Raw genomic sequence first — 12,360 nt, forward strand, 5'->3', positions numbered from 1 at the left:
ACCTCTTAAAACTTTCATGAAGAAACAATCGTGGTTCCCGTCTCACCACCGGTCCTCCAACAGGAGTTGGAGAATCACTCTCTGCTGAAGGAAGGAGACCAATTCTATCACCGTGATGACAATGTTGTGTGTGACGCACACTGACCTTAAATTATGTCCCTTAAAGATGATTTCTTTGAAACCAACTATTTCACATCAAATGTTTATTAAGGTCAGGGTTTCTCAACCTTTTTATTACTGAGCCCCAGTAAATATTGCCACGGCCTGGTGCGGACATTTGACCATTGTATGCCTGCCTCATCTAATCTAATGAACAGACACTGTAGGACCATTATCAAGAATATAAACTGCTTTATTAACTGACAGTAACAGTCGAAGAGTCTAACAACACGACTGTGATATACTGTGTAAACATCAAGCCAATAAAGATTAAATAATATCAGCCGTTAACAGTAGGCCATAAGAATTTTGTTTAAGACTTAATTTCTTAATTTCTCCCTGTGGTTTAAACCCTGGATTTAGTGGTTACAGGTCAGGGAAAAATAACACTGAATGACCTTGTTGACGTTTTTACACCAAGACAGGACCCAATTAGAACATAATAAAACAATGTAATCACAGTGTTACTGTGATATTTATGACCCGCTGCTGTTTCACAAACTGACCATTATGTTCTTCCTGTATTTGAGAGATTTATTTCAGTTTTTCAATCGGTTTAATTTCCTGTTCATAATTACCCAGCATGATGGATTTGGTAATAAAAACACCACGTTGATTTCAGCCATTACAAGTCTTTAATTTAGTCATCACACTGATGTATACGTCTCTTACATGATCGCTATCCCGGTCGCATACACACACACACACACACCGCACGTTTTATATAAGACTAAAACAAAGCCACCCAAGCCCTCTTCATTACATTATAAATATCTGATTAAAGGGGAGGGGTACACAGTAGACATTGTGTGTGAGTTTGCCGCCACCTAGAGGTTAAAATCCATCCACCACGGAACACTGAAAAACGAAGACGGATGTCATTGGCTGATATTTCATTCCATCTCATCTCAACAACAGGCAAACAACAACAACAATATATAATATTTCTGTATCAAGGAAATTTAAAAAAAGGTAACCTTTATATTTAAAAACTTGTATTTTCCATGGATGCTTCCATCACAGCACACCTTAATCCTCGCGGCCCGGTTAAAAAAGTCGTGTTCTTTTTAACTCTCAGACGCAGACACGCTGCAGTAATACTCCTTACGTCGCTCACAGACTCTCAAAAGATTTCCGGTACTCCTAAAAACAAAATCAAAATCGCCGTGTTCGCACGCACAGACAAAATGGTGCGCGGTGGTCGGCCACCACGTTGAAGACCCTCATGGGGTCCTCAGAAGAACCAGTCCAAGTCTCTCTCCCCCCCCCCCCCCCTAACCCTAACCTCACACCTGACCGCCGTCTCTTAACGGATCACACGAATCACGTGACGATATCGTTCCGGTCGTGTTTCCGACAGCGGAACCGGCGAGTTCCCATTCAGTTTAAAGTTTAGAAGGGTTTCCTGTTAGCTAACATGATTAGCTATGCGCACAGCCAGGGGGGCAATGAACGGTTGTTTTGCCATGACCTCCTGTGGTCACGTTTGGAACTACAGCAGAGTTATCAGTGTATGAACTGCTTTTTGTCTGATTCAGCCTGAGGATGTGATGATTAATTGCTGTTTCCAGAGCATAGCCAAAGTTTGTTTGTAGCGTCATTCTAATATCACTGACTCAAAGACTTTAATTTGACTGCATAAATAAATGAATGATTATAATCCTAATGGGAGGGCAGGGTATGTTGCCCGATTTGGAAGGGGAAGTCACATACATTGGAAGCATCACTCTTCATCAAATACAGAACAATGAATCTCACCAATGGGGATATTATAGCCTGGAAAAGATGGAAAAGACTGGCGTATCTATTAAAGAAAATCGCTGTATTATAATTTAACTTTTCAAATCCGACATTTTAAAGACTAATCTGTCTTAGATGTCTTATTTTAATTAAAGGGATTGAACCCCAGGGTACGTAAAACACGGTCTATCCCTGGCTTCTGGGATTGGCTCAGCTAACCGCCCAATCAAACCTCGCCATACTGGCGGTCATCACCCTGTTGTCGTGTGCTTCATGCCCCCTGGTTGCCACGGCTACCTGCCTGTCCCGGGGATGGACTCCTGACGGTGACATTAAAGATGCATGTACCCAGCGCTCCTCGTCGCGTCACCAGGGGAGGGGATTCCACCGTCTCCTTATTTGGACTTCCTCTTCCTGTTCGTTGTCTGAACCGTTCCTTGGAATTTTCTTCCATTTTGACGAACCCCACACCGAGAGGGTGTACCCAAACCTAGAGCTACACACACACATGAATACAGGCGCACAGACACACAAACATATAGACACACTCATACAACCTCACATACCTACATACCCACTCATACACACACACAAATAAACATACATAATTACATGCATACACATATAAACTGACACTTCTAACATTTCTTTTTGGATAGTAGAGCATATAATTTAAAAAAGAGTTGCATCACTATGCAAATGTGTGTTTGCGTCTGTAGAGTTTTTATTATAGTGTGTGTGTGTGTGTGTGTGTCTGTGTGTGTTTGTGTGTCTGCGCGTGTGTGTGTGTGTGTGGTGTGTTAGGAGCTAGCAGGCTTGGTGTAGTCCTCCACTCCAGTGATGGTGGCCTTGCAGAAGAAACAGTCTTTGTTGTTCATGAGGTGCTGGTTGATGCAGGCTCTGTGGTAGAGAGAGAGAGAGAGAGAGAGAGAGAGAGAGAGAGAGAGAGAGAGAGAGAGACAGAGACAGAGACGGAGAGGGAGAGGGAGAGGGAGAGGGAGAGAGAGAGAGAGAGAGAGAGAGAGAGAGAGAGAGAGAGAGAGAGAGAGAGAGAGAGAGAGAGACAGAGACAGAGAGAGAGAGAGAGAGAGAGAGAGAGAGAGACAGAGACAGAGACAGAGACAGAGACAGAGACAGAGACAGAGACAGAGACAGAGACAGAGACAGAGACAGAGACAGAGAGAGAGAGAGAGAGAGAGAGAGAGAGAGAGAGAGAGAGAGAGAGATGGCGTGAGTGCGTGGGACAGGTGAGAGAGGGGGTCGGAATGATTAGCAGGTATGAATTAGTTTATTGATCCAGAAAGCTGGCTCATAAATCACCCAGAGTACCGCCTGTGGTAATGCAATGTACTTTTCCCCAGTCAGGTACTTCCAAATGATGCCATTATAGAATTTTATAACATGACATTACATTATTTACCGTTTCACTCGCCATACCGCGAGTAGTAAGGGGCCACACGGACAGCTGCTTTAAATGATTAATAAAGTTTGTTCAATGAGGAATAACCTGAGCCAGCATGTTTATTTTAAACCTTCACAGTTTGTTTCCTTTGTTTACATTCACGGCCTCCCGTTCTCTCTGAGGCGTTGAGAGAGGTGCATGCTGGGAGACGGTAAACATTCTCGGGAGCAGCCCGCCGGTGATTACCCCCGCTGAGTGGGTCCCGAGCGCAGGTAAATCAAGCGCACCCAGCGGCCCCGTTAAATATGGATGGTGGGATCGGGGGGACGGGGGGACGGGGGGGGGGAGGGGAGGGGGGAGGGGGGGTGGAGGGGGAGGGGGGGTGGAGGGGGAGGGGCGGGCCCATCAGCAGGAAATAAAGAGCTGACTCACGGTGACAGGCATGCATTAAAGTACCCCCATACATGGTGCGGTCATACATAGACACGCAGTCACTCGCGCACACACACAAACACTCACTCACTCGCGCACACATACACACACACACACACACTCAAGAAAACTGATATTTACTTTAGTAAAACCCACATCAACAAAATAAATATTTACTTTTCTTGTGTATGGTTTGAGCCTATTGTTCCCTCTAGACTGTGCATATTTGACTCTGTGTTTGTATGTGTTTGGGTGTGTGTGTGTGTAGTGTTTATGTATATTTGTTAGTTAGTTTTCATTTGTCTAGTGTGGGTATATTTGTCTATGTGTCTATAGGAGCATGTATATTTTCTGTGTGTGTGTGTGTGTGTGTGTGTGTGTGTGTGTGTGTGTGTGTGTGTGTGTGTGTGTGTGTGTGTGTGTGTGTGTGTGTGTGTGTGTGTGTGTGTGTGTGTGTGTGTGTGTACTGGCACACTCACTTGCAGGACTTGTGTGAGCAGGGCTTGAAGACAGCGGAGATGGAGTGAGCGTAGCAGATGGGACAGAGATCCTCCTCACTGGTGGGCTGAGAGAGAGAGAGAGAGAGAGAGAGAGAGAGAGAGAGAGAGAGAGAGAGAGAGAGAGAGAGAGAGAGACAGAGAGAGAGACAGAGAGAGAGACAGAGACAGAGACAGAGAGTTGTTTAGACAGGCCACTTCAGTACAGCTCTCCACGGGGTCACCTTGCTTCGTCCACAGACCTCCAGGTCTCTTCATCCCCTGAATATAAAACTATTCACAATTGGGTCACTTAGTCAGGACGCTTTCGTCCAAAACGTCTTCCAGTGATCTTTTAGGTCGGGCATCTTGCTTAAGGACAACCACCGGTAGACAACTGCCTGCGGACCTCGGGGATTGAACCCGTGTCCTTTGGGCTGGGCGTCCCCCTAACCCCTGGACTGAGCTGCGTCACACCCCGGTGCACCCCTCCTACACAGACCCAGATCCAGATCCGGTACCACCAGCAGGCTCAAAGGCGAATCTACGAAGCCCCTCCCCCCATTCCCCATTGGGTTGGTACCCTCCGAGGGCGAGGCGGAATGACGCCGAAACATTCCTGGCGTTCACCGGGTGTGTAAAAGGGGCTACAGACACACACACACAGACACCCGCTATTGTTGCTATGGCAACGGTCGCCTGGTAAAGCCCACTTTTCCTGTCACACCAAACAGCTTCATTACCATGAACAAATAAACACAGGCGTTATACAAACATCAATAATGAACGGGCCAACGGGCCGGCAGGAAGGGAGCCCTCGATGTGAATAACATACCACTGCTTTCATAACCTTAAAGGTCAGGACCAACTGTCGTCATTAATACTCTCTTTCACAGGGAATAATAATCAAAACAGTAAACAGAAACAAGTGAATGGCCTCGCCAGTCAAAGATTAATGGGAAACATAGGTCACTCTTGTCTTGAGTTTTGTATCTGTGTGAAAGGCAGTGAAATAAAAGAATAGCAATCATAATATTATCGAGTGGCCCACAAACTCGTCAATCCAATTCATTGTTGGAGACGGAAAACACACACAGGAGACATTTTGGTAATGTTGCTAAGGTACACCGAAAACCTGCGCCTCTTCTATTGGTTTTATTGATGTTTTATTCCCTCCTCATCTTGGCTGCCAGGAGTTTGAGGCGCAGTGTGTTGTGAATTAATAGGAAGAAAGCCATCAGGGACCGGTCAGAAAAACCTCTTCTCCAATCAGCCCCGGAGATCACAACAATCACAGAAACACAATGCAGAAGGAATCTGTGTTCAGATAGAGAGGCTGAGACAAAGTACAGAAGATGCATCTCTGAAAGAGAGAGAGGGTAGGGGAGAGTGTGGGCGAAAAAAACAAGGAGGATGAAGTTATATGTATTGATTGTGCACTTTATATCTATGTTACTGGAAAAAGTGTGCCCTAAATGTACTTAATGTACATCCCAACAGAGAGCTGTGGAGCAGAGGAGGGTCATTCATAGAGAGTTGTGGAGTCAACGACGTCAGGAGCAATTGGGGTGAGGTGCCTTGCTCAGGGACACCTCGACACTCGGGAAGCCGGGGATCAAACTAGCACCCTCTTCCTGCTACAAACTCAACCCGCACTTACTCCGGAGCAAGGCACCTCTGGGGACCCTGTCCTGACGTCCTCATCTCCCGGCAGTTGTAAAGACACGTCTCATCCCTGGACGTGTTGTGTTAGCCACACGTGTTCTAACGGGGAAGTACCGTTCAAATTGGGTTCATAGTTCACGCAGGGTTTCTGGACGTTAACCTCGCCTGACCTCAACGTGGGGAATAATTCATTGGTAAAGTGCAGTCAACTCGTCATTCGCTGCTAGAGTCTCCGAAATGAGTAGAAGTACAGACGAAGGGGTTATTAAAACTATAGTTTTTTTTTCTCTCTCTCTCTCTCTCTCTCTCTCTCTCTCTCAATCACTGTGGCTCGCCCTCCTGTTCACCTTCTCCCTCCGCCTGTGTTTCGCCTCTCGTCCGCTGCCCCCCCCATCCCCTCCTTCCCCTGTCAAACCTCCCGTCTCTGCGGGTCATAGAGTTTCTGCTTGGAAAAGGAATATGGGCGAGAGAGTGTAACTTTAAACCAAACCTCTTGCTCTCTCTCTCTCTCTCTGTTTCTCTCTCGCTCTCTCGTACTTCCTCGCTCTTCACTCTTTCTTTCTGTGTTTCTCTCCCTCAGCCTGGCTCAATCCAACCTCTCCCTCTCTCAGCCTCCCTCCATCGTCCACCTCTCCCTCTCTCTCAGCCTCTCTCTCTCACGCTGCAGGTTTCTTGAAAGCAATATTCCGAGGTCCTGCTGGCTTTGTCAGCTCCCCGACAGCCAAAGGAGACGGACAACGTGGATGAATACATCGTCCTTTATGCTCTGAAAAGGCTCAAAGGGACCATCATGCAAACACCATGAAAGTACAAAGAGAACTGATGAGCTGAGCGAGCTCCCCGATGGATGGTCTGCTGACCAATAATAAATAGCGTTTATGCTAATTCCCATACAGCCACACATGACTGGCCTGGCATTAAGGACGGAGAGTGGTGGAACAGGCAGCTGAAGGGACAAAGCTGGTCGAGGGGGGATGAAGTGGAACATTGTTTAAAGATGCCCTTTAACAATTCATTAGGCTTATTTTCCTTTGTTCTCTGTTAACACCCATTAGTGACGCCCTAATCCCTGCTGCTTTGAATCCACCTAATAGAGAGCCGGCAGGAAGAGGAGGAGGAGGAGGAGGATAAGAAGATGAGGAAGTTGAGGAAGAAGAAGAAAAGTAAAAAGAGAAGAAGAAGAAGGTGAAGAAGAAGAAGAAGAAGGTGAAGAAGAAGAAGAAGAAGAAGAAGAAGAAGAAGAAGAAGAAGAAGAAGAAGAAGAAGAAGAAGAAGAAGAAGGTGAAGGTGAAGAAGAAGAAGAAGAAGGTGAAGAAGAAGAAGAAGAAGAAGAAGAAGAAGAAGAAGAAGAAGAAGAAGAAGAAGAAGAAGAAGAAGAAGAAGAAGAAGAAGAAGAAGAAAGAGGAAGAGGAAGAGGAGAAGAATATTCCCTGGCTTCCTCTAAATGGGAACTTGAGAAATGGCTGCTGATTGTCTCTGTGGGTGAGGCACTGGGCATGATTGAGGGTCATATGAGCATGGTGTGTGTGTGTTTGTGCTTGTGTGTCCGTCTGCATTTGTCTGTGTATGTGTGTGCGGGGTGTGTGCGCACACATATACTGTGTCTATGTGTATGCCTGTGCACAAGATGGATTGTAGTCTGTAATCAGAGAGGGAGCACACAATATTCATCATTGGATTTCTCAGGTGTATTTTAAAGGCAACAGGCCTGAAAGCCCTTATTTTCGCGTGATACATTCTGCGGCCAGACTCACTGTGTAACGCGGGACAGGAAAGAGACTTCATCCATGACCAGTTATAAAATACATAGCATATAGAAAATCCATCCTGTACTGTAATCCGTGACTTAGTATCGGTTCATGTTGTGGATCAATGTTGAGGAGTTAATCAGAATCTAGCCTTGGGAGACACCTTGAAGCAGTTCCTTCCTGGACCGAATTCAGGAACGATAAAGAACATCTAGATGTCAAGCTTCAAATCCGGTCCCGATGTGACTCATGTGTTGAAATATGGGTAAGATATGAATATCCATAGCTACGTTAATCCTAGCTCTCGGCTCCCCAGCTATATCACACCAATCGAAACATATCTGACGTTACACTTGTAGAGGAGTCGAATAAAATGTTGTATTCTGGAGATCCACCGTGAAGTCTGCCCTGCTATACCTACAGGGAGCTAGTGACTAGAAAAACTAGACTCAGTCCTACAGGTGTAGGTCTACAGGAAGATACCGGAGACTCTGGACTACAGGTGTAGGTAAACAGGAAGATACTGGAGACTCAGTCCTACAGGTGTAGGTAAACAGGAAGATACCGGAGACTCAGTCCTAAAGGTGTAGGTAAACAGGAAGATACTGGAGACTCAGTCCTACAGGTGTGGGTCTAAAGGAAGATACCGGAGACTCAGTCCTACAGGTGTAGGTAAACAGGGGGACCTGGGGTAATGTACAGGCCCACAGTAAACCTACGGTGGCGAAGAGACCCACAGCATCGAAAGACAGAGATAAAAGCAAGGGAAAAGCAGTTATCCATCTTCAGATACTTCTACCATCCCATTCTAACCTCGTCACGATTCAGTATGGACTCTTTACAGACAGCACAGTGAAGAGAGAAGGAAAGGCGGAAGTCAAACCTGTGGTGTGGCCGCTACAAAGCCTATCGACCCCTCCGGATGGTGCACGTTCGAGCGAACGTGTCAGCCATAAACATGATATACTTTCCTGTAGCGAACAGTACAGCCCCAGAACTAGCCCTTAGTCGCAGAGGAGGTACAGACAAGGGGTTCTCCAGACAAGGCAATCGGTTACAACACACGTATATTCCCATCATCGCTGAAGATCCCCTCTGGCAACACAACCCGATACCTTCTTCTTGTTTTGTGAAAAGGTCTAGACAGGGAGATGAACAAGTCCGGCTGAACTTTTGTATTTACTGCGGACCCAGTCATGGTGGTGAAATCCTTCTCCCCAGGTGAGGGACTGGTAGAAAGAAAACCTCTCTGAGGAACTAGACTTCCGTGTACTAGTCCGACAAACACGTCGACCGACACATCCACCCATCAGCCTTGGAGACACATTGAAGCACTTCCTTCCTGGACCGAATTCAGGTACTATAAAGAACGTCGAAATGTCAAGCTTCTAATCCGGTCCCCATGTGATTTATGTGTTGAAATGTGGGTATCGTAAGATATAAATAACCATAGTTATGTTAATCCTAGCTCTCGGCTGCCCAGCTATATCACACCAATCAAAATATATCTGACATTACACGAGTAGAGGAGTCGAATAAAATGTCAGTACAAGTTTTAGACAGGAGACGAACAACCGGCCCTGGTGCTGAAATCCTACTCCCTCGGTCAGCGATCGGCAGAAGGAAAACATCTCTGACGAAATAGACTTCCACGTACCAGTCCGAAAAACATGTCCACCGACACCCCTGTGAGACATCTAATAGAACGCAAACGTCTTCTGAAGTCTGTTTTGAAGATGGACCACTTTGTTGTCCTGTAGTCCGGAAATGGAAGCTAACATTTTCCACACAGCAGCAGTATGTATTTGCTCCTGGGATATGCAGTATGTATTTGCTCCTGTGTTATGCAGTATGTATTGGCAGGCTCTTAATAATTGCTCCACATTAACATGCGTCTTCCCGTTGTTTCTGCAGCTGACGGAGCCAGCGACAGCTCCTGAATGAGGCCAGCCAGGCTCATCGACGGACGTCTGGTTCAGTCCCAGCTGAGGGCAACTGCTGAAATCACCGTCTGAATCTGATCTTACTGCCATTATCCCTTTCTCCGCAATGTCAGTGTCGTCAACACAGAAAGATCCACAGACCATTTGTTTATATCAAGGGCAAAATTAGAGAGAGAGAGATCGTGACAGATAGACGGATGGATAGAGATGGACAGAGAGAGTGCATAGATAGAATGATAGAGATGTATAGATATATCAGATTAAATATCAACGCGTTCTTGCTCTCTTCACTCTTGACTCATCCTCAGCGAGAAACAGAAATGTGAAGATGGTCTATAAAGGGGGTCTTTGTGGGGTCATGAGCCGGATTTATGACAACATATATGTTGTTATCATTAGAGGGAGCAAGTCTTTTAATTAAGTGCCTCTTGATACAGAGAGACAAAGTGAGAGCCAGAGAGAGAGAGAGAGAGAGAGAGAGAGAGAGAGAGAGAGAGAGAGAGAGAGAGAGAGAGACAGAGAGAGAGAGAAAGCGAGAGTCAGAGAGAGAGAGAGAGATAGAGAGAGAGAGAGAGAAAGCGAGAGTCAGAGAGAGAGAAAGAGAGAGAGAGAGAGGGAGACAGTTATAGAGAGACAGTTATAGAATGTGATTTTATTGAGAATATCAGTGTGGATCAGCGTTGACTACACATATGTCTGGGTAATATTAAGCTAGGAACTAGTTGAAGCGTGACCCATTGCCACTGTTACTATGAATGATACCATGAGGTTCCCATCTCCATCTGTTGAATGGTTCAGTTGCTACTCACTAAAAACCGCCGGCCCCAAGCGCTGTGATGGGGCCTCTCATGCTCAGGCGCACACGACAGGAATAAAGGTCAACATACTAGACTAGAACACAGGTAAACAAAGTCCAGGGCGCTGGCTCCTCCCACACAGACACACACTCAGACACAGACACACAAACACACAGACAAACACACACAAACACAAACACACAAACATAATCACACACAGACACAAACACACGCACGCACGCACGCACGCACGCACGCACGCACGCACGCACACACACACACACACACACACACACACACACACACACACACACACACACACACACACACACACACACACACACACAAACACACTTCTTACAAACCTGGCTCCGGTTCCCTTAGCAACACAAGTCAGTAATGTCAGTGTATTTGTGTTTACACCACGCTTCAGGTGTACACCTGTGTTTCAACTCTGCCTCCGTGGAAATGCAGCCAACCAAATCGAACAGAACCAGGGCTTTACTCGAGTCTGCACACACCATCGCTCTCTCCTCTCACAGCCAATATCTAATATTTTTCTAAGGACTTTTTCATTTAACTTTCCTTTCATCATACAAGGGGCAAACATCCCTCATCTTTTCAAGGTGGCAATCTCTTTCCAGGGATCAAACTACCGGATGAGCAAATGGTTCTATTTATATAAGGTCCAATATTGGCCTCTCTGCCACTTTAGCGGAGAGCAAAGAGGGACAGGGGAGACGCTCAACAAAAAAAATAGTTTTTGCAAAATAGTCTCCGGTGCTTTCAAGGTGCGGACGAGCTGTGATGGTTCTCTGGACGTGTTTAAAAACTCTGCCGGAATATGACAAACACAGTTCCCTGTTCGGTCTTTATCCACCACCAGGTTCAAAAACTGCATCGGCATCGGATGAATTGCCGCAGCCTCGGCAGCCGATAAACACTGATCTGGGCCCTGTGATGCTATCGTCTCCCACCCTAAATGTACTCTCTTCAACGTTCAGAGCCGTGACACAGCACAATACCGCTGGCGGGATCCGACATCAAATGCACATTCTGCCTTCCCTGCCTTGGGCGCTTCTTCTTCTGCTCTCTCTTTGTGCTGATGCCTTCAGGGATCCACGCACACACGAATCATTTAGCTGGCTTCCTTCCCTTCCATCCGCTCTCTGCTGCTGTCTCTTTCTGTAGTTTATAGTTGTGTTCCCCTTTATTCCCTCTTTATTCCAGACTTCATCTCCTTGTCAATGATTCATGCAACCTTTTCCCGCACTCTTTTTGTTTTGCTTCCTTCCACCCTTCTTTCCTTGGTTCCTTGGTCCCTACCTTCCGTCCTTTGGTGATTGATCAAACCTCTAATGCACCACCACTACTGCTCCTTGTGGCTCCGTCCTTCCTTAACTACACCCTCCCTCTGTCTCCCCCACCCTCCTGCCTTCCCTCCCACCCGCACCCTCCTCTTCCCCTCTCCTCTCCCTCCCATCCACCCCCTCTTCCCTCTACTCCGCCCCACCCTCTCCGTCCAGCCTCTCCTCCACCTCCTCCTCCCTCCCCCTCCTCTCTGTGGTCCTCCCTACCTCCTCCTCCTCCCCCTCCTCTCTGTGGTCCTCCCTACCTCCTCCTCCTCCCCCTCCTCTCTGTGGTCCTCCCTACCTCCTCCCTCCCCCTCCTCTCTGTGGTCCTCCCTACCTCCTCCCTCCCCCTCCTCTCTGTGGTCCTCCCTACCTCCTCCTCCCTCCCCCTCCTCTCTGTGGTCCTCCCTACCTCCTCCTCCCTCCCCCTCCTCTCTGTGGTCCTCCCTACCTCCTCCTCCTCCCCCTCCTCTCTGTGGTCCTCCCTACCTCCTCCTCCCTCCCCCTCCTCTCTGTGGTCCTCCCTACCTCCTCCTCCTCCCCCTCCTCTCTGTGGTCCTCCCTACCTCCTCCTCCTCCCCCTCCTCTCTGTGGTCCTCCCTCCCCTCCTCCCTCCCCCTCCCATCTTCCTCCCTTCCACCTCCTC

At 47.3% G+C, this 12,360-nt stretch overlaps 1 protein-coding gene across 5 annotated transcripts in view; it reads right to left on the reverse strand.

The window, feature by feature from the left end:
* Positions 1 to 771: 771 nt before the first annotated feature.
* The window catches only part of rnf123 (ring finger protein 123), a 137,872-nt gene continuing 126,283 nt past the window's right edge, over positions 772 to 12,360 (reverse strand). For all 5 annotated transcript variants that reach the window (XM_030375412.1, XM_030375413.1, XM_030375410.1 and 2 more), the window contains 2 exons: positions 4,213 to 4,298; positions 772 to 2,799 (listed from right to left, as the gene is read on the reverse strand). In XM_030375412.1, the coding sequence (XP_030231272.1) occupies positions 2,700 to 2,799; positions 4,213 to 4,298 (186 nt within the window). In that variant the 3' untranslated portion in view covers positions 772 to 2,699. The remainder of the gene's footprint in view (positions 2,800 to 4,212; positions 4,299 to 12,360) is intronic.

The sequence above is a fragment of the Gadus morhua genome, chromosome 13, assembly GCF_902167405.1.
Source record: "Gadus morhua chromosome 13, gadMor3.0, whole genome shotgun sequence".
Lineage (NCBI taxonomy): Eukaryota > Metazoa > Chordata > Actinopteri > Gadiformes > Gadidae > Gadus > Gadus morhua.